This window comes from Lytechinus pictus, chromosome 7 (assembly GCF_037042905.1).
Source record: "Lytechinus pictus isolate F3 Inbred chromosome 7, Lp3.0, whole genome shotgun sequence".
In the NCBI taxonomy this organism is placed as follows: Eukaryota; Metazoa; Echinodermata; class Echinoidea; order Temnopleuroida; family Toxopneustidae; genus Lytechinus; species Lytechinus pictus.
Window position 1 is genome coordinate 18,236,748 of NC_087251.1, and position 22,396 is coordinate 18,259,143.

General features: G+C 34.6%; 1 protein-coding gene across 3 annotated transcripts in view; it reads left to right on the forward strand.

Moving 5' to 3' along the window:
• Positions 1–22,273, forward strand: part of LOC129264833 (centrosomal protein of 170 kDa protein B-like) — a 55,446-nt gene extending 33,173 nt beyond the window's left edge. The window contains exons 13-21 of one of the 3 annotated variants that reach the window (XM_064102126.1): positions 2,102–3,924; positions 6,232–6,249; positions 10,078–10,201; positions 10,868–10,938; positions 11,915–11,944; positions 12,694–12,714; positions 15,961–16,046; positions 17,150–17,289; positions 18,054–22,273. In XM_064102126.1, the coding sequence (XP_063958196.1) occupies positions 2,102–3,924; positions 6,232–6,249; positions 10,078–10,201; positions 10,868–10,938; positions 11,915–11,944; positions 12,694–12,714; positions 15,961–16,046; positions 17,150–17,289; positions 18,054–18,316 (2,576 nt within the window). In that variant the 3' untranslated portion in view covers positions 18,317–22,273. Of the gene's footprint in view, positions 1–2,101; positions 3,925–6,231; positions 6,250–10,077; positions 10,202–10,867; positions 10,957–11,914; positions 11,945–12,693; positions 12,715–15,960; positions 16,047–17,149; positions 17,290–18,053 lie in introns of all 3 variants that reach the window. The other 2 variants (XM_064102127.1, XM_064102128.1) reach the window with 2 other exon arrangements.
• Positions 22,274–22,396: the final 123 nt, after the last annotated feature.

The window sequence follows — 22,396 nt, forward strand, 5'->3', positions numbered from 1 at the left end:
ATCACCATACAATGCCAACATCTTCCAATTGTATAGTCTAGGACACATGCTGAAATGCCTTTTTTTATATTGAAGTTGATTTTAATGTGGATATTGTCTTGAACTTTTACCAAGTGTATCATATAGGATAACTAGTCAAAGTTTTTATATCTTCCTCATTTTGCATTATACTGATACTGATATACTGTGGAAACAATCAAATTTTATTAGAAGTGTTTATTAATTTTCCTTTGTAATTTTATTTAAAAATAGAAAAAATGTGTAAGTAATTAGTGAGAGAGGCGGCATCAGTGGGAATTAGGTTCAGTTTAAAACTTAAGATAATGTTAGTTTTCTTTGTTCAGACTTTTAATCTTCATAACAAGATTCTTCATGGGCATTCAACATACAGATGGTGAGGCGCGGGGTAGTTACACCCACCCCCAAGGTTTCACTACTGAGAGGGGGGAAAAAGAAGAAGAAAAGGAAAGAACACTCAGTTATTTTCAGGATGTGTCAAAAATTTCAAATTGTTTTTTGCTCACCTACAACTATTTAGAAATCCCGCACACCATATTCTGCCCCCTCAATGTTTTTTTTTTGGTACTCATTTCACCTTTGCACATTTTACCTGATGCCTTCTGTTTTCTTGCTTCTTCCATACAATATTCATGCTTTTTTTGCGATTTTAATCAATACTGCATAAAAAAGTGAATTCAACAAAAGAAGTGCATGTCAAGTGCAGTTTGCAGTTAGCCCATACTTAAAATTTTTCAATTTGAAAAATTCTTAAATAGAAAAGGTAAGGCTGCCCTGACTCATTTGAACTCTAGAGGAGACAAGATATAAATAGATATAGGAAGCTTCTAAATTTGTCTGTGGGTACAAGCCGGCAAAGGCAGCCATGCAGCAATGTACAAGTAGAATCTGTGTAGTGCTATCACTCCACAGGCGTGCGGCTTGCCTTCAGGTATAGAGGGTCTGTTCCCATTGCAGTGGCCTTTGATCACAAGTTGGTCATGTTGAAGTGTACAACTTTTGTGATTCTACAGGAGATCATGAAGCTGATTTGTGTTGAGTGTTTGTATGATGAGGACTCTGAGATGAATATGTATTTTGTTTCTTTACGTGGTGCTATCTTCATGATCTTTGGAAGTGAGAATGAGCCTTTGGAGTGAGATATGAAGCAGAGGAAATGGATAAAGCCATGGAGAGGGAGGTGCCCTGACCGTAGCAGGGGTGCTTGATTTCCTGCGACAATAGCTAGAGACTCTCACTGATTCAAACACAGCATGTCATCTGCTAGTGTGTTAATAGAACCCCCCACTAGGTGAGGTTTCATGACGGAGACCAGAGAGGAGATGTTAAGACATTTAGGGGGAAGAAGAAAGGATGTGAGAGATTTCCTCCCGGGAAGCTGTTTTAAGGACAGATGCTTTAATGCAGGGACCTGACTCTTTAGTTGAATTACTCATCGTTGATACGTGCAATATATCTGTGTTGTTCTTGAAAGCAAACTATACATGTTATTGGATGGTTGGAGTAATGGAGTAATAACAGCTTTTAGGCATCATCAAATCATGTGACTTTGTTCATTATCTTGTGGGAGCGTTGGTGCAGGGACTTGTGTATATATGATAGCCATTTCGATGCCTTGTGGATATGCTTGTAAACTACCAGGTTGGATTTATATATGGATATAAAGTGATTGTGGTTATTTAGTTGTATCTGCAATAAGTTTCTGTGATTTTTTGGTCATTTTTTCTTGCATTATTTAGTATGCATCTCTACTGCAAATGCTCTTTAACCTTACACAAATGGTGAAGAATAAGTTCTATGCACAGAGGACTTAATGGTCTGAATAAAAGGTTTGTAATTGATGACTTCCTTAATCCATATATATTACTTACAGAGGTTTTTCATTCTGTAATATTTAATTTGGACGGTGTGTAGATGATATTAAGAGCTTATCTTTGAAAATAAAGGTTTAAACAAGTAACATTTATAATTTTAATGAAAGTTTCATCCCTTCTTACATTTGATAATACGTGAAGATTATTTAAGTAATTGTTTTGGAGGGTGAGTACAAGTTTACTTTTGTTTGTATGTTTTCATATTTCAGATGATCATCTGAGCAAGAAGCCACCATCAGGTACCAGAGTGCAAACATCTACACCCAGGACAGCACCTCTCCAATCACCGGATTCTTCCAGTCCAAGAGGATCTAGAGGGAAACGTATTCTGCCAACGACGCCTGCCGAGAAGCTTCAGACTGTTCGGCAGTCCTCCACGTCCAGCAGTTCTGAGCATACCATGAGACAAAATGGCTTTCAGGCCTCCAATTCCAGTGCCTTTCACAGCCCTAGAAACCGTGCCATAGAACAGCAACAGCAGCAAGAACAGCAACGCTATCTGCAAGACAGAGGCATGGAGGAAAAGGCTTTTGGAAAGAGGAGACAGCTTCATGGTAGCTCTGATCCTATCGTTCCAATGGGTTACCAGGAAGAGGAGGCACGGAGAGACTCTTGGGGGCCAGAGGGAAGCATGGATACTGATGTCCTTTTGAAAGACACTGAGACCTTGATGAGGAATCTTGAAGAGAGGATGCGGACAAAGCGTCAGGATACTCCATCTCCGGAGATGTCAGACTCTCATGATATGCCACATGATATATCGCAAGATATCTCTGTAGTGTCATTTGAAGCAGATGTAGATACTGATGTTGATACTGCAAGTAATGTGAGTTTAGTTGGAGGAAATAACACATGGGCAGGAAGTAAGAGCAGGCACTACTCTTGTCCTGAGGATAATACCACATCCGAACATTCACATTATACTAATGGAAGGCAGAAGGTTGCCAGAAGTGTAGAAAAGCCAAGAACAACTCAAGCAGATACACAGAATAGATCAAGTGGAAATAAAACTGCTCCTGCACCAGCTAAAGGTGGTATATGGAGTAGGCTGTCCACACCTAACAAACACAAGATGCAGCCTGCAGAGAAAGAACCTGAATCTGTAAGTGACACTGAACATTCCTTCAGAAGAAACACTCACCTGACAAGTTCATTACCTACAGGCAGGATATCAAACCGAACGGTATCAAGAGGAACGTCAGAAAATACCAAAGCAGTTAAAAAGCCCAAAAGTCTCAAACCCCCACCCAATTTATCACAGCCACGCCAAACTCGTAGCACCATGTTACGCAAGAGTAGATTCAGTGAAGACTCTGGCGCTGACCACAGTGACATCAGTCCCAGTTCTAGCATGTCAGATCTGAGCTCTTCCAAAAACTTTCGGCGTGGTGGATCAATGCGAGAAACCCGTAGTGGGGCTGTCTCTGATTCAGGTCGACGCACACCAGTGGAAAGAGGTAGGGGGAGAACTTCTGCATCTAGTGCCAGGAATGGAGACTCAAGTGCAAGGACAGACCATAGTCTTGGATCCCAGATTGCTCGACATGCCCGCACCCAGTCCATACAGGATCAGAAAACAAAGACTGCAGAGCCAAGGTCACGTCTTCCAACTTCTGCGTCCCACAATCGCACTCCATCTGGGAACTTATCCCGCAAAAGTTCTATTGGATCAACAGACAGTAATGTCAGTGGTGTCAGGAAAACTTCATCGGGTGCCTGGAGAAGGTACGACACGGCGGATGACTCGGACCATGATGTAGACAACTACATCAAGAACGTCAGTACTCGTCGCACAACAACACAGAACCACCAGAGCGAGGAGAGGCAGCAGGCACCAGTCATCCAGAGGCAGAAGTCCAGTTCCTTGCAGAACCTTCAGTCCTCTCCACCAAGGACATCACCAACGAGGAAACCACCCAATCTGCGGGTTGAGATTGCTCAGGCCAGTAACACCTTAGCTCAGAACCTTCAAAGGTTAGCTCAGGGAGAATCCATCAATGAGATTCAAATAGACAGGATTCCAAAAGAACAGGTAAGACACACTTGATATTATCAATGTCATTAAACCCTCTCTTTATTGTTATTTTCACACACAATGTTCATCAGAATAAATGTTTTTCAGATTTTCCAAGAACAGTTCATTGATCTCCTTGATCATCGGGCAGAGGCAACAGAATAATTGGGCTCAGATGATGAAAGTTGAAGGGATGGTCCAGGCTGAAAATATTTATATCTTAATACATAGAGTAGAATTCACTGAGCAAAATGCCGAAAATTTCATCTAAATCGGATAAATAATAAAGTTATTGAAGTTTAAAGTTTAGCAATATTTTGTGAAAACAGTCGTCATGAATATTCATTAGGTGGGCTGATGATGTCACATCCCCACTTTCTGTTTTCTTATGTTATTACGTAAAATCAAATTTTTGTCATTATTTCATACTTGTGTGAATAAGATGTCTCCCTTATAATGAAATAAGTTGCAGCAATAAATATCTAAAGGCCACCGCACACCTTACGACCCGACTGGTCTACGACTGGCTTGCGACTGAGTGAGGGGAGATGAATCGCAAGGTAGTCATAAGCCTCGACACCGCACACCTTGCGATCCGATCTGCGACTCACGCATGCGCTTTTTGCTTTTTGGCATAGCGACTGAGAAAGCACGCTTACTACTGCGTATGCGCGTTGTTTATCATATACGCGTCGTGCAACTCTACTGTCTGATTGGCTGGAAGTTGGATTGAGCTTGCGATCCAGTCATAAGGATTCGACATGTCAAATCCTTCTGATTTTCCTTGCGACTTGTCTCTGACCGGTCTGCGACGCGCAAGCTGACAAGAGCCGTGACGTCACATCTCCCCTCACTCAGTCGCAAGCCAGTCGCCGACCAGTCGGGTCGTAAGGTGTGCGGTGGCCTTAATGCACTAAATCAGTTGTCAATCCAATTTTTCTAGTTCTTGGAGGAAAAAAATTGAATAAACCTAATTTCATATAATAAAATACAAAAGAACAAGTGGGGATGTGACATCATCAGCCCACCTAATGAATATTCATGACGACTGTTTTCACAAAATATTGCTAACCTTTAAAATTCAATAACTTTGTTATTTGTTATCCGATTTTGATGAAATTTTCTGCATTTTGCTCAGTGAATTCTACTCTATTTATTAAGTTCTAAATACTTTCAGCCTGGACCATCCCTTGAAGGGGCAAATTTATGCATCAACCAAAAAGTTCCCTTCCACTTTCATTGATCGAGATTGATGTTTTGCTGTCTCTGTCATCGGGTACATGCAATGGTCTATACAGTAACTAGAATGAAAAAAGTGAAACTGATGTACCTGATGTTATCTATATTTGGGTTTTCTTTCTTCACCCATATTCTGCTCTAAATCGAGCTCCTTTTTACACAAATTTCACTATAAACCAAGCTCCTTTTACTAGTTGAAAAGGCCACTTCTGACAGTGCAAATATATGAATCACCAGTGAGCAGCGTTGATAAAAATCTTAACTTTACCAAACCAGATGGAAGCCTTTTTGCTGTTTTTTTTAATAGATATTATCATTGAATGATCATTTACTTCATGATGGCTCGATTTTACACTTTTCATTTAGTTGACAGACCCGGTCTTTATAGAATAGAATCTTATTGCTCTGTTTGATTTAATAAATTCATTCTCCTTTGAAAACCTGTGGTTTTTAGTCATGTTGAAGGATGTTTGCTTAGTTCATCAGCACAAGGACAATGAGTTTATACCCAATTGTAAGGTCTTTGGAAATGAGTTTGGCTTGTTTGTTTTTGCTAGAAACATCCATATTCCAAACCTCCTGTCAAAAGTTGCAGAATTTGAGAAAAAAAATCAGAGAAATTATTAGGCCCAAGACCTACTGTATTGATTCTTTGTAGTGAAATCCACTTCAACATTATTTACGATGATTTATTGTATTATACACCTATATCCTTTAGTTATCTGGATTATAATTTGTGTGTGGGGGGGGGGGGATTAATTATGAGCATTCTTGATCATAAAGTAGGAGCTATGGTGCCATAACAAAAAATATCATTGATAACTAATATCAATATGTAATTAAGGACAATGAAAATAAAGTGGGCATTTACCAAATTTTCAGATAGGTGCATGGTGGAATAAGAACTGTTTATAAGTTTCCTTTCAAATTAAATTTCTGACAGTAAAACTCTGCAGATTTAGAAATCATAATGCAGAGAAAAGGTTTGATTTGTGTTCATTTTTTAATGTTATTCTCCCTCATATTAAGCCTTTTGTCCCTCATTTATACCTTCTTTTATTCATTCATCCATTCCATTGAATCCAGCTCATATTTCATTTTGTGGTAAGTCTCTCTTTCACTCTTCCCCTTTCTATCACTCTCTCCACTGCTCTGTGCTTGGTGTTGGTATCATGGTACATCTTCTTTGCATGTAGGTTAAAGGGAAAGTCTACCCCACTCATCAAGATTATATTTGATAAAAGAAGGATAAATAATGAAGGCATGCTAACAGTCCATCAAAATAACAGTTTTGAATTTTCTAAGTTCGCATACAAGCAGTATAATATTAAAATGCTAGCAGCTCCTTCATACATAATGTATGTGTTCTAATATAAATTCCATAAAATATAATTTTCTCATACAAACATACATTTATAATCAAACATATTCATGTATTAATATGAACAAAATAAATATTCATTCATCAAGAACCTATAGAAAGATAATTATGGAATTTATGTTATGAGCTGCTCATTTGTGGCATTGATCACAAAAATTATATAGAAACTTTAATTTGTTGATGGATAAGCCAAACCTTTATTGATATATTTTTACTTAAAACCAACTTGATGGAAGGGTGGATTCTCCCTTTAAAGTTTGCTCTATCATCACTAGTGGAACCTTTAGTAGTGGATGGATGTGTGTAGAGAGCGAGAGCTAGCTAATGTAGTCCTTCCCCTGTATGTGGACCCACACCCAGGAAATAAATTATACCTTGATAAATCAACAAGTGAAATTAGGGGTAGAGCGTGTCGTCCGTTATTGAAAGAATATCATGCTTTGATTAGATCTAAGAATGTGCACATCCAACTTGGGTAATCCATTAAAAAGACACATAATAAAGTTTGTTTGTAGTACCTATAATATCTTGGATGTATGTATACAAGTTTTAAAATAAATATTGTGTGTATCCAGCTTGTACTCTATTCATAAACAATTTGAAGACATAATATTTTGCTCTATATTTGTTGTGATTTCATTTTATGATTTTATATCATTTACTTTGATTTGATTTTGTTTGTTTTTATTTGACTCTTCTGGCTGTTAAAGTTCTGTTTGTTTATGTATTTGTATTTTGTTTATCTTAGTAATTGTTCCCTTTAATAAAGGTGGAACCTTTTTTTAATCAGACTTTTTATGTAGAGAAGTAAAAAGAACACACATTCTCTCAGACTATAAGATAGTTTCAGGGTTTTATTTACACTTGGGGGCAAGTTATTTTCAATAATATTCTCAGATGGAATTATTTTGCCAGTTAAAAATTATTTATTTTCACCCCTTTTCCCCAAAAAGAAAAAAACAAAAACAACAGAGAAACAATCATAGTGAATTTTATGAATTTCTTTGCTTTTGCAGGCTCTCATGTCATTATGTATTTATGGTGCTTTCTGTATATATGATGTGATATATTTCTCTGAAAGTTGTTACAATATATATATATTTTTCTTCAATAATGATAAACAAAAAGATGAAATGCTGAACTTTAATAAAGTTGAAATTCTCTCCTTTTTTTCCAAGTACAATTGTTTGAGTGTTTTTGCTCAATTAAGAGATTTTAGTCATGCCTGATGGTCAATTGAAGAAAGCTTCTATGATTATGAAAGGGAATGGATGGAGTCATCTGAATCAAGCACTTGTAATTTTACTTGGTTTTTGTCTTTTTGGTCAATGTGCAATGTCAAACATAACGGGAAACTTTTGAACAAGAATGTATTTTCATTTCGCACTGTGTTGTGAAAGAGTGAATCTTTGTTTCATCTATAAAAAAAAAAGAGAGAAGAGAGAAAGAGAAAAAAATTGTGATAATTGGTCAAAAAGTTTTGTTTAGAAACATGCAAATAAGTTGTGATGATGTCTATGGCATGATAGTGATCAAATTCCTCTAATCCAGTTCCCTCTTTCCGAAGTATGTTCACGTAATATGCATGATCTAGTAACTATTTACCAATAATTGAACAGTTTGTTAAATTAGGTTATTCCCTGTACATACCCTATTTTTACCTAATTTATTATATTTGTTGTATAATCATAAAATGCAGATTTACGCCTGTCATAATGACCTTTCAATTTCTGATTTTTCAGGGGCCCATTGGAGAAAGGGCTGTGTTTAAATATAATTAAGAAGAAGTCAATTTCAAGTGGTAGATCTATGCATGTTTCTAATTGGTTGATTATCAAGGTGCGTTCGATTTTGGAGATTTGTGTGATTGCAGATTGACCACACATTACTCAGCATCCATGCAGGTCCCTCGCTATGGAATTCCCTTCCACGGGAGATCTGGGATAGCAAGTGTGTGGAAAATTTAAAGATTAAGCTTAACACTTACCTCTATAACTCATTTTATCAATGAATTTTTTATTTGTTACTTCGTTTGCTCCCCCTTCAATTGTGCGCCTTGAGCATCTCCTATGAGATGGATATGGTGCCTAATAAATTGCATTTATTATTATTGTAGAAATTATGTTTTTATTTACAAAGTAGCAACTTCATTTCTCATCAAGCTATATTATTTAATGGATGAAAATTTGGAGATTTGAAATTGATCTTCCATTACATCATTAACTTAATCCATTAATAGACCCCAAATAATTAGTCAAAAGAAAGGTTGATCCCCAGTCTACTTACGGTACCGTAATAGTAAAAAAATATATAGTGCTTCGTACATGCACAGATGATATGCTTTATACATGCAGTGCAAGCACCATCGGCATATAACTAATGCAATTGTACGCAAATAATTGCAAGTCACATCTAACGCATTGAGCTTCAATATTATTTTGAGGTATAGATAGAGGTAAATTGCTAATGATCATTAAGAAGATAAATTGTAGTCATTGAATGAATGTCCAGACATTTGGCATATAATCACCTACCAAGACAATTTTTCATTAAGAACAAAATGTTAATAAATTTTAAGTTGATTTGTAGTTATTATCTTGTTGGGTTCTGAGAAAATATTTATGAAGTAGAAAGGTGTCTAACACTACAATTTGATCAAGAACATGTAATGTACTTCTTTCTTCAATTACCAGTCAGAAAGTTCCATGTATAATGATTTTCTTTACCAGACACTTACAAGATGTGTTGCCTATTGTTGTTTACTGTATTTTCAGTAGTTTGGTAAAGTGGGCTATTCTCAAATACACCTACATGTACTTCTCTACAAGTCTACACTCCTTTTTGTATTTTATTGTTGTGCTTTTTTCATGATGATTTTAACAAGAGGTTATCTCGTTCACAGGCTTTGAATTAAATGTTCAATTTGAATATTTTTTTGTTTATTTATTTATTTATTCATGCATGTTCACAATGTACAATGTAGAAGAATACACAGATATATATATAAAACACAAGTAAATAATGAACATACAAAGGTGTTGCAACATAAGCTTGACTGGTTGAAGCACCTTTTAACTGGTTTTGCATCCAAGCAAACAAAATAAAAAAATGTAAGAATAGGGAAGAGAGGAAAGAAAGAGAAGAATATAAAAGTGATAGACTGCCAAGATATAACATTTAAATTTCAAGTTGTTATGAATATATGGTTTGTTAGTATTAAACCAGGACCCATATATTATATTCATAAAACTTGAATAAGCTTGATGCAAACTTATTGCATTTAACCACTTCCACATAGTATGAAGATAATTACTGTTTTTTTTTAATAGGCCCTGGGTTTCAAATTCTGAACTTATTAGTTGACTATATATCATTGATTTCTCTCATTATTCACAATGTGTATTTAGAAAAATTACAAAAAATTGTATGTAAGTGGACCCAGACCATCATTTGATAAATAAATATGTCAATAAAAAAAAATCTCATTGGACATACCCCACATGAACCTAGCCTCACCCTAATAATGACTTTGTTTCTGTTTGTGTTTACAGCAAATGATGGATGAGTTATTGAGTGAAGATTCAGTTCATCTTAACAGACAGGATATATGGCAAGGTGAACGCTTTCATCCCCAGGTACCCCTTCAAAGGTCATCTTCACTCAGCTTTCAACCAGGTAACATGATGTGTTCTGTGCAAACTGAATAGTTGTATCCTATTGTGTATTGCATTGTAAACCAGGGGGCTGTTTCACAAAGAGTGAAGTTGGACTTAAACTCACATGTGAATACCAATTGTTTATAAGGTATCAATACATTATTGCACTGGTCAAATTATTGCTCAGGAGCAACATGGTACATGGTGCTAGAAGCTCAATGGTGTCCTTTAAGAAATTGTATATTTTTAAAAATTTGTATATGACTCCTTGTCTCTATAATAAATATTTAAAAAACTTACTCTGTGTGTTTGAAATTCAATTTTTATTAAGTATTTCAGGTCAATAGGTTAGCTTCTAATATTACCTTGAGCAGTAAAAAATATTGCAATATTAATTTCTCTGTGACACATGCTGTAAAGTACTCAATGATCTAGTTCATGCTTGCCAAGGTAAAAGCTCTTTTTGGCTTCCGTAGTTAAACCATAGATTAAGGACATGGTTTGTTTGACTTAAACTAGAATTCAGAATAACGGCCTGTAAGTCCAACTTAACTTTAAACAACCCAATATATATTTCAAAAGTTATTTTCACACTTCTTTCCCAAAGCTATTTGTATTTCTTTCTTCTTTAAAATTAAATTTGGTGAAATTATTATTAAACGCAAGTGATTATATTCTATTTTAGATCAAACATCCCAAGGATTAGCAGGAAGTCCACCTATTCACATCAAGAAGAAACCATTCAATAAATCTGAGGTCAGTATCATCTTTTTTGTATGTTTATCTTTATTCTTTAATTTATTCATTTTTGTTTTCTTACTAATGCCTGTTTACTCAGACAGACAGGATTTCATTTGCAGATGGGAAATACCTAAGAAAAGAAACAACTTATAATTTCAGCAAGCCAAAAATGGCTATTTCCCCCATTTTGTTCATTTATTTTATTGAAAATGAGGGTTTAAATATCATTGAAGATATGTATGCAGTACTGTTTACTCTCTGCTTTTGGGGGACCCAACAACTGTTCATTCAAGGTTAGGAGCAGCATGGAATATTATTAGATCATACTGTAATTATAATGGGAAAATAAATAGGTTCATCTGTAAAATAATGTAAAGCCACCTGTTGCTTATTTGTTTTGGAGTTATGTATAGTCATTTGTACCAATATAATGCAAATTGATTTTGACTTGCCACATCAAAAGTTGATGCTTTTTGCCAAGTTTCTAGTTATTATTTGATTCTGGAATTATATGAACTTGCTGCTCATTGTTTCAAAATCCCATTGCTATTGGCATCCATTCCTCTATTAAAGTGCACCTCCAAATTTGAAGCTTGCTTCCATGTCAACCTGTACACTTCAGGACACTGTGTACATGTATATGGGTACTCGTTAGACAGATCTAACCCTTTTTATCTTTGTGTTTCAGTTTTGATAGTGATTTCAAATTTTCAGAATATCAACGAAAAATTATTTTGACCATGATGGGGGTATAAAGTGATCATGCATGCTTCTTTGAACACTGTCAGTATACATTATTCAGAAGTAACTAGGGCATACAGTGTATGACATGATATAATGGCTAAAAATGTAACAGATGAAGGAAGTAATAGTGACACGATTTGTAATGCCTGGGACTGATGTGCATTGTGGATTGCAAGTGGATGCACAGTATAGCTGAAGATGTCTGATAACGGATGAATTGTTTTATCTTTTACATTCATGCATTCAGTCTGCGAATGACTTGATCGTTGTGACCAAGGTTAATCCATGTTTTTTTGTCTGCGTTTGTTCCACATTATCCATTTATGTTGTTCTGCATGGAACATTGTAGATTAGAACAGAGATGATTGTTTTTCTCATTTTACTAATTCATCTGGACTCTGGATCAATGAAATTCAGAGGATAACTATAATATCCTTATGATTGAAATTAGAATTATATTAGAAATTAAAGAATAAACTAATGTATATTTCTGATTATCATGTAGTATATTCTGTTCAGTATTGTTTGATGTATAGTTTTCTAACTTCCATAGACATCTCTTATCTTATTTCTATGGTTGTCATGAATTCTTATCTAATATTACAACAAACACTTAAAAAAATTTTATCAAGTGATGTGAATAAATTGATTACAACATTTAGAAAAACCTTATGATGATTCAACAAACACTCTATTTTACTAATGAACATCTAAATAAATGAAAAAAATATACATATTTTAAAAACATTTCTGAGCTTTTTCCATTAATAATGTTTCTTTTTCAATGTTGCTGGTGTATATTAGTCCTTGTGTATCATTTCTTAGTTTTAAATTCATTCAACGTTTTAATAACTTACACTGTTTGTACTGTACAATTTGGATAAAAACTATTGCAAATTGATTCATATTTCTTCAATTATCCCACAAGAAATGGAAAAATTGGGGATGTTTACTGATGAAATTTTCCCTTGTTTTATCCACTATTTTATTTTTCCATCCCATATTGATATAATTGGATCATTGTAGAGTCAGGAACAGGACTGTGTAGTGAGTACCCAAGCATGATAACCCTATTTGTTTCATGCATGTGCATCATTCTCATTAACTGCTCTATCTAAATACATTCATTTTAAAGATTCACATTTTTCTTTCTGTTAGGTAGCTTTGAAGATAAAAAAAATTGGGTAAATTTTCTTTCATCCTTTGGACAAAGTGGTGAAAGGAAATTGAATTTAAAGCTACCCATATCATTGTTCATAATATATCTGTATACAGAAAATTAGTTAACCCTTATCTTCAGAATATAAATAAATTACTACAAAAGAAGAAAATTCTTGATTTTTCAGATAGGGAAAGAACAAATCACAGTAGGTAGTGACAATAGTGACACAGATATATTTTGGAAAATATATTGAAAAGAAAAAAAAAAACTAATTTCAGAAGTGCAACCTTGTCAATCTCGAATCCTCTAATGTGAAATAAAACAAATATGATTGAATTTGTATCATTATAAAGGGCAGAAATACAAACTCAAATATCTATGGTGCCCATGAATTGTAAATGCCAAAGATAGAATTAATTCTTCTCTTCCATGTTATGAAACTTGTCTTGTCTTGTTCGTGCCGTTATATATGTTTCCCTCTTATTATTACATGTAATTTTTTTTTTGGGGGGGGGGGGTTAAAGGTATTCGATACTTCTCAACTTTTTGAACATTAGTATGTCTGGCAGGCTACTACCTAAATTGAATTAAGCATGGATTCCTATGAATTATCCTGATAAGAGGTCAGATTTTCATTTGAGATAATTTGACCTTTTCCGTTTTGGATCTGGAAGCTTGCCAAGTAAAACTTTTATCAAAATATCAAGCGTTTTAGACTTCAGCCCTTTGCATTGGCCAGTTTAATGTTGAATTAAATTTACCATGATAGAGTGGATGAATTATGATATGCCTTATGATTTTACATGAAGATATCAAAATGGCCAATGTAACCTGCAAATGTTACAGTTGAGACTTTTCATTTTAAGGCAAGACTCTTAAGAAAGGTAGAGTAATATAGACTTGGTAGTAGTAATTTAATTCAATTTTTCATGGAACAAGACTTATACAAGTTCACACGTAGAAACATGACAAGTCAATACTGGATTCCTGTAAGTTGCTTTATTTTGAAAGGGAGACATTATCAAAGTATTTGAGAACTTTTAAAGCTGCAATGTGTATTTGATCACCTTTCATAATTTCTGTAGAAAATATCATGTTTCTTGTATTCTTTGTTTCAGTCAGGCTGAAATTCATTTTTCATTCTTTTTTTTAATATGAAATCATTCCTTTTATTTTTTCATATCGCTTTAACATTAAGATATTTAAAAAATAAAAACAACCCACTTTCAGCATCTGGTAATTCTAATCCATTTCATGAATTAAAAGTATTAGATGTAGATCAAAATTACAATCTCTAACATTCTTTCAAGATTTTATTTATTATTAAACAACTCATCATTTGCTAAAAGTTCAGCTCAACTAATTAATCTGCCATGTACTGTATCATCTCAATAGCAGATCTGTAGACCATTGTCTTGTTTTTTCTTTATCAAACTGCATAAATGTTGCCAAGACTAATTTCTTAATGATGAAAGAATGTAGATACGGATTGATATCCTTTCCACAGATAACATACATTAAGCAAGGGGGGGGGGGGGGACTTTTTTTGTATGTGATTTTATGTGAGTGGAGCTCTTCTGTAAGCATAGAATAGTTCATGAAGTGTTACAGTGGTTTCTGTTATAAAAATTGCTTTCAGCAAATAAAGCTCTATAAATTTGTATTGCAATTCTAAAAACATGACAGGAAATATAATGTAATAAAGTAGATTTATCATTATTGATCTTCCAATTTGGGTTTTCACCATGGAATTGGAGATCAGTTGCCAGGATTTTTATTTTAAAGTATCTGAATAAATCAACTTCTTGAAAAGCTCTCCTGATCAACGAGAACTTTTATGTCTGCATGTAAGTTTTGTATCGTGTTCTCTATTGTGAGCAAGTTCATCTTCAGTGTGCATGCTAATGTAAGAGTAAATTTAAATGTTGGGATATTGTATTTTATATATCGGGATGTAATTTGTCATTCATCTCATCATGAAGATATTCATCATTTCATGTGGTCCATAAGATTCATGATTTTTCAAAATAACAAATTTTGATTTGCATTTTGAGCTTGAATACTTAGACTGAACTATCGAAGTAAAATAATGGTGATGAGGAGGAGGAAGAGAAGGGGTGGGGGGGAGGGCTACAAGAATGCTGATCGTAAAATTGATGAGAATGACATCAGTGATGATGGTGATGATGGCGATGACCTTGGTGTTGATAACCTTGATGGTGAAAGATATTCTTTGTCCAATGAAGGTGCATGCAGAACTTTTTGTTTTAAAGGACAAAATGAATCATTCAGTTTCTGTATCATGTATTGTAGGATGGTGGAGTAATTTTTGCTACATTGCATGTTTCATGTGTACATTTATGTAAAAAAATTGTTCCCATTACATACATTTCATTAATGCTATGTGGATTCTGGCAAGTCTTGGTATTTTACCAATCTTATTTCATGCATCGTGTCATTGCCAGTCTTCGTTACCTAATAGAGAATGCATTTGTTTAAAGAAAAGTGAAGATTTGCGAAGTGAAAGTTTTCATTTCTATAAAAAAAAAAAATGAATATGTTTAGGATGAGTATTTTGAATGTCAATGTACAAGAGCCTGTAATGAAAGTTAGCGGTTGTTGAGCTGTTTTATTTTTACGCAAAAGACTTTTTGGTCATGATGGCAGTGCTATTCCTTTGTAATCAGTATTAGCCTCTGAAGGTACATGTAGTTTATGAAGTGTTTCTTCCTCATTGTGATGAAATACAGAAAAAAAATTATTGACATGGAGCTATAAAATCTACTCTTCTGTAAAGCTTCTCTGCAGTTGCTAGAAATCTGTTCTAGTTATACCAAAAATCACTTAATTTTCACTTTTTTCTACTTTCTTGCATTTTTCACTCTTAATGAATGTACCTCTGCATGCATCCAAATGACTATGTCGTATGCCTTCATGATATTTTTGTAAAGTTCAAGTGCCACTTGAAAACTTGGCTATCAACACTTCTCAACTAAAAATAATAAGAATAAAAAGATTACTTTGTCCATTGTCCTCAAAGTCGGGAAAAGTTTGATCCATGGATGTTACTTACTGTTCCCCTCTGTTGGTTTGAATATTAAAGTGACATTGATATATTTTTTATCTTGCAGTCGTTTGATAGTCTTGTGTTATCATCCATCCATCACTTGTCTATCAAGATGAAAGATTCTGCCGACAAAATTGCCTACAAACTGAAGTAAGATATCAGTCCACCAGGACATTTTCAAACGCACTTTATAATGGTGTGCATGACTTTTCTTATTTTCGTGAACGTGAAACAGGGAAATAAATTACATGAGGGCACGATTTATATTAAAATCCCCGATAAATGATCGAAATAGCCCAGGAAATTGCTTTAGTGTCCAATACAATGTAACAAATTTTGGCTGATGAGCTCAAAAAGTAGCCCAGATAATTGTTATGAATTTTTCTCTTGATATGTATTTGTGAGAGTTAAATGTATTTGTAATTGTTTCCCTACTGCTCGCCATTCCAGTCCTTAGGTGTATCATAAACAGTTTTCACAGTCACTTTCAGACAGGTCCCTCCATTGTTTTAATTAATAAAACCAGAACTTCATTTTATCTTTGAAGTATAGGATAGTGAGATTTTATGAGATAGAGTTGCTGGGGAATGATGAGACCTTTGGAGGATATCCTGCCCTATTTACTGAGCAGCATTCAGGAATACCATCCAGGCACAGCATCTGTGTCAGATGTATCAAAATGGCAAAGTCACGACGATTTTAATAGATCCCGAGCTTAATATCAACCATCCTAGATTTCTAACTTGCACCCGGTGTGGTTTTATAGAGGGCTATGACCTCGTCACCAAGGCTTTATGAGATTTCATATTTTACTCAAAAAAATTGAACCCCCCCCCCCCCTGCATGATGAAAGTCCATCACATGATGCTTGATAACAGGCATACCGAATCAAGTTATGTACATGTAGTGAATGTTTTAGAAATATGTTCGCTTTCGGGAAGACTAGATGAGATGAAGAGATGAGATAAATTTTAAGGTTTTCAATGATGGGTTTTGTTTTGGAATGAGTCCTTGATTAATTTTGAATGATGACATGTCTAAAATTATTTTATATAATGGAGGTTACTTAGTTAATCAGTAAAAAGCCAGATGCCTATACTTTATCATTTATGTTTAGGGGGACCTGAAACATATAACTCACATGTATGAGCACAAGTGAGAATGATCTTGGGACATGTGAACCAGCATTGAGAATAATACTGTATGATTTGATTGCTCAATGTGTTTATTTTACCTTCCTTTTTATTTTACAGGAAGCTGCAGCAGCCAGGGGCCAGTGAAGATGAGTTGTCGAAAGTGTTAAGAGACAGCGATTTTCCTCTCCTCAAAACCAACAACAAGGAGATAGCTGGTATCCTCCAAAACCTGCGGAAGATGGAGAAACGACTGGAAGGTGAGATGTCTTCTTCAATGTAAACACTGCTTAGTGTATCTATGACATCTCTAAAGGGTGACTCTACAGATGCTCCGGCTACAATTGTCCCTCTCTTGATTCCTCTGGAAACATTTCGGGGCTAGATTTGTGAGGGGTTTTGGTTCTGACTAATTTGAGTATTAAGATTATGATTATGGTTAGGTTAAGGTTTGGGATTAGATTTGCAATTGACCTAATGTACTGATTTTTTTTGACAGCCAAGTGTCATGGACCCCTCTTAAAATATTTTCATAAAGGAAATGTTTTGGGGTCAGTAGAAAAGTTCTCGGCTGTGGACCATGAAAACCAGGGTTCAATCCCAATAACATTGGTGCACTTTTGATAGCAAGACATAAATCTAAAATTGCAGATCTGTTAAGTGGGTACCTGGTAGGATATGAAAGTCAGTGTAGTTGCTAGCAATGTGTGTTCCATGGTGTCTTGCTAGAATACTCAACCAGGGAGTGGAGAATGTCCATGTATTATTTTACATATGATGTGGCAAGTCACAGATCAAACGCTAGGTTGTATATTTGTATCATTATCGTTGGTCTTATTGTTATTTTCATGATGATGATTATGATTATTTTTATGACTATCATAAACACATTTTAGACTTGGTCATATAACAAATATTAAATCAATTTCCTTTTTTAAAAGGTACATTTTTATGACATGTATATTCAAAATCAAAGCTTGTGTCACTCTTATTTATTATTTCTATTGTTTATTGTTGTTGATAGAAATCCATGGCATGGTGGATCCTCGGAATGAGATCAAGCTTCCTGAACAACTCTCTCCAGTCAATCAAATGAGGCGACAGTACGCCACAGAGTTTAACTTTGCTACTGTTTCTGACTCTGAGGCACCCTTACCCATGACAACAAGACACATTGGTCGTGCCCCAGTCAACACTAACCTTCAGAGGCAGAGGCACACTCAGCAGCAGCAGCAGCAGCAACAACAACAGTATCAAGAACATGATGAAGAAGAATATTATCTATAAGGTTTATCTTAAACCCAACGGACTTCATGACAATGACAAAGAGACATGTCTTTGTTGTCACTGATTCGTTAGATGGGAGTCAGAAACATTTTAAGAACAAGATAAGGAAGGGTATTATGAGCAGTATTGATCTGAATTCCCAAAGACTTCATGGTGACACATTTCAGATCACAGTTACATTTAGATTAAGAGGCTCCATGGCACGAAACATGTCTACTTTGCCCAGCCCTCGTCTACAATCTAACAAGGATGGGTATCATTACATGTATGTCTGAGTTTCTGAGACCCTTTTGGCCAACAAGTGCAAAACTATTAAAAAGAGTGTGATTTACTGAAGCAACAGCAGCTCAAGAATTGGTATGAATCTGTAGACTAATGTTGCTGTGAGGAAGACGTTGGTTTGCCAAGTTTCTGCACATCCCAATCTTCAGTGATTGCTGTCTGATCTTCAGAGATTAGTATTCAGTCTTCATAGATTGGTATCCAGTCTTCAGAGATTGATGTTTCTACTAATCTGAGATTTTTGTCTCTATATCAGCGTCAAGGGAAAATTTGGGGAGTGTGGTAGGGCATTCATTAGACCTACATATCATAGGAGTAGATATGGAACACTTTCTTTCCAATGGGAATGGCATTTCAGTGCAGAAATTGTATCAAAGATTCCATCCAACTGTGAATCATCTAGTAAGAGTTGTGGGCTCCTCTTGTTCAAAGACTTGAGGTCCTAATCCACGGAATTTAAAAATTCATAAACGATTTCGATAGTTGATTGAGATTGCCAAAATTGATTGGCAAACACACAAGGAAGAAAAAGAACAGATACCAGAAACATTGAATTGATGGATTCTTATCCATACAATATTCATTTGTGAGCAAGAATTCTTTATAAAGAACCATGCAAATTTCTGATTGACGAAAATCACTGTTACTGAATGATATTAAAAAATTTGAAAACCATTGTGTGAATGAGGAGTTGTTCTTTATTTACAGATATAGAGATATTCTTATAGTAATCACATTTCCCAATATTAATGAGTAATAGTAATATTCTTACATACGGTTAATATGTTTAGATAAAATAAAGATTGAATTCCGATACGAATGACAGAAAATATGATGCTGTACGAGAATGGAGATTTGCAAGTTTGTGTAGAAATACAAACTCTCTTGTCGTGTGACTGTGAGTGATAGAACATAACACTTGTATGTCTCCATGTATACATGAAATATTCAAAGGAGGTATCAATTAATCATCCTCAATTTTTGTGATTAATGAGAGATGAGCAATCTACAGCATGTTGTAATGCTATTCTTGCCAGATATCAACTTCAAAATTCATTGTATTACGCGCATTGTATTCATGAATGCCCAATCACAATATCTTTCTTACATCAAAGTAGAAATATTTGGAAACAAAAAATTATGTGTTATCGTAAGCCTGTTAAATGATACACAATCAGAAATGAAAAATACCCTAAAATGGCAAATAAAGTGCCCCATCATAGCTGTGCAGATTAATGTGTTTTTTTATGTAAAACTGCATTCAATGTGAGAATGTTTCAATTTGAAATAAACATACTGATAAATCCCGACCTACATGTAAATGTCTATTTTCCCATTATAAATATTTTTTTTCTCCATTCATTAGTTTGATGAATTGAGCCAGATAATTCCATGACTATATTTTGCTTTTAAAAGTGGAATTCAGAAAAGGGAGAAAAAAAGTTAGGAAACAAGGTTGGTCCTTAATTGTACCAGTCAAATTACTGAGTGTGTAATGTGAATTGCTTTCAGGTGCTAGCTTTGATTTAGTTTGTACATATCAACTGCAATAAAGAAAGAGGGAATGAATTTCTAATGTGTATTTCTTATGTTTAAAGAATTAAGTAAAAAATGAGTCTTGTATATATTTCTCAAATGATTGCCAATATGGGGAGGAGACATTTCCTAGATGTACAAATATAGCAGTATAATTGTAAGATATAAATGAATGTGCATGCTGTTAAGAGATCTAAGAGACACAGAATTAATTGATATATTTGTGCATGTTATCCCATCCTATTCATTTGCATGAAATATTTCCTGTTATGTTGCATGTGTCTCTCATGGATCTGCCATATATTTCCATGTTTGATAAATATTTCTATGAAATTAATTTGAAATGGATTAGAGGGCATATTGATGCCAACAAGCTATCTCATTGAGTTGCCTTTCTTTTTTTTTGTAATGTGGAGGAAAGAAATATTATGCACATCTCTCAATAAGGACAATCATATATCGTTTAATACCAGTGAGAAAACTTAGGGTCTTCCAGACGTATTAGGTAGCCATGATAAAGTGTGTAATACTTGAATGATATTAAAGCCATGTAGGGTTGAGCCCTTCGTGTTAACTTTTCTTTATGATTACTTTCAGATATATAAAGCTGCAATGTTTATTATTTGTTAATATGTATCATTCTAGATTTTTATTTATCATGTATATTTTATGAGAGTTTATGTATATCTTTGAACCTCTTTTTTCTTTTCTTGTTTGGCAATTGGTTATAAAAATAAGAACTGCCTTGAATCTATATTGATATAGTTCCCATCTTGATAGAAGCTGGAAAAAGAATGTTCTTGATTGTCAGGAGATATATAAACATGATCTATCACGTGTGTTATGCTAGAATAATCCCGCCCCCTGCAAAAGACATTTGCATTGAGTCACCTTTTATCTCAAGTTTTTTGGAAAATCATTTTTGGGGATGTGTTGTATGACTCGATTGGCTAGTCACTGTATTAATGTGATGGTCAGATTTTATCTCAACATTGAAGCAACGATGTTAGCGATGAAGGTAGTGTTTTAGATATAACATTGCAGTCCTGTTTTTTGCTCTCCTGGGATAGTTCTATGAATCTGTTTTAAGTTACATGTGCCTTTAGGTGCGACTGGTGACCATTTCTTTTGCTTAGATGAGATACCCCAAATATTCTGCTTTAACGTAAATGGGAGTGAATTTTCTTTAACTCTATTCAGACTTTGACGAATAAACAAATTACACTGGTAGGCCTGTTGACAAGAATTATTAATATGAAATGAGTGGATTTCATATTTAGCTGAGTGGTATACAAGTTAATGAGAGACTGATTTAGCACAAGAAAGGGTCACTAGTCATGCGTAACTTAGAGCAGCTATACAAATCATAAGCCTGAACATAATATAACTTTTTCAAGAACTAAGGTTTTGTTGCCAAATAAACAAGTAATGTTTTTCTCTCAACTTGTATTCCATAAGTGGGGATTCCCATTTTTTTTTCATTCTTCAGCTCATTTAGCAGTAGGCCTATAGATGATTTGTAAAAATTTACGCAATTCACCTTTAATGATAACCTTTCAGGCTGCCATATCTGTACCCAGTGCCTTTATTAATGTGCATTATGTGTCGTGTGCTCATTGAGATATTTGTAAGATATGTACTTTTCCTTTGAAATATCCCAAGCTGTCATTAAAAAAAATAAAAAAATCCAGTGTTAGAATACGAAGCACAACACTGTTGCACTCCCGAGGATGGTACATGTAGAGAAGAATAGCCCTTGAAAAGACATTGCTGCTGTTGTATTTAAAATGTTCCATTGAACATCTTGTCCTATGCAGTGAAAACTGCATTTTTCCCTTTTCAAAGCAGACAATGTGCTTATTCCAGAAGCCCGCTCATGCATATAAATGTAACATATAAATACGTTGGGATATGAAACCCCCCATCCCCGGACTCGAATAACCCTGTAAGTGATTTATGTTCTTTTGACAAATCATACCATGTACATGATACCAGATACGGTACTCAATGTATGAAGCATGATTTCCTCTGTCATCTTCATTTTTTTTAAGTTATCATTTAATGTCTACTTTTCATATCTTATTTGACAACTCCCTCAACTGCATATTAAATGCAAATAAAAAATACATGCAAACTGAATTGAATGCTTTTCATTGATGTTTTATTTTTTGTTGTTGCTCGAGTACTGTTGTTTATTGATGAAAATGCAATTGATTCAAATATATACTTCATATCTAATTGAAACAATAAAAATTCACTTAA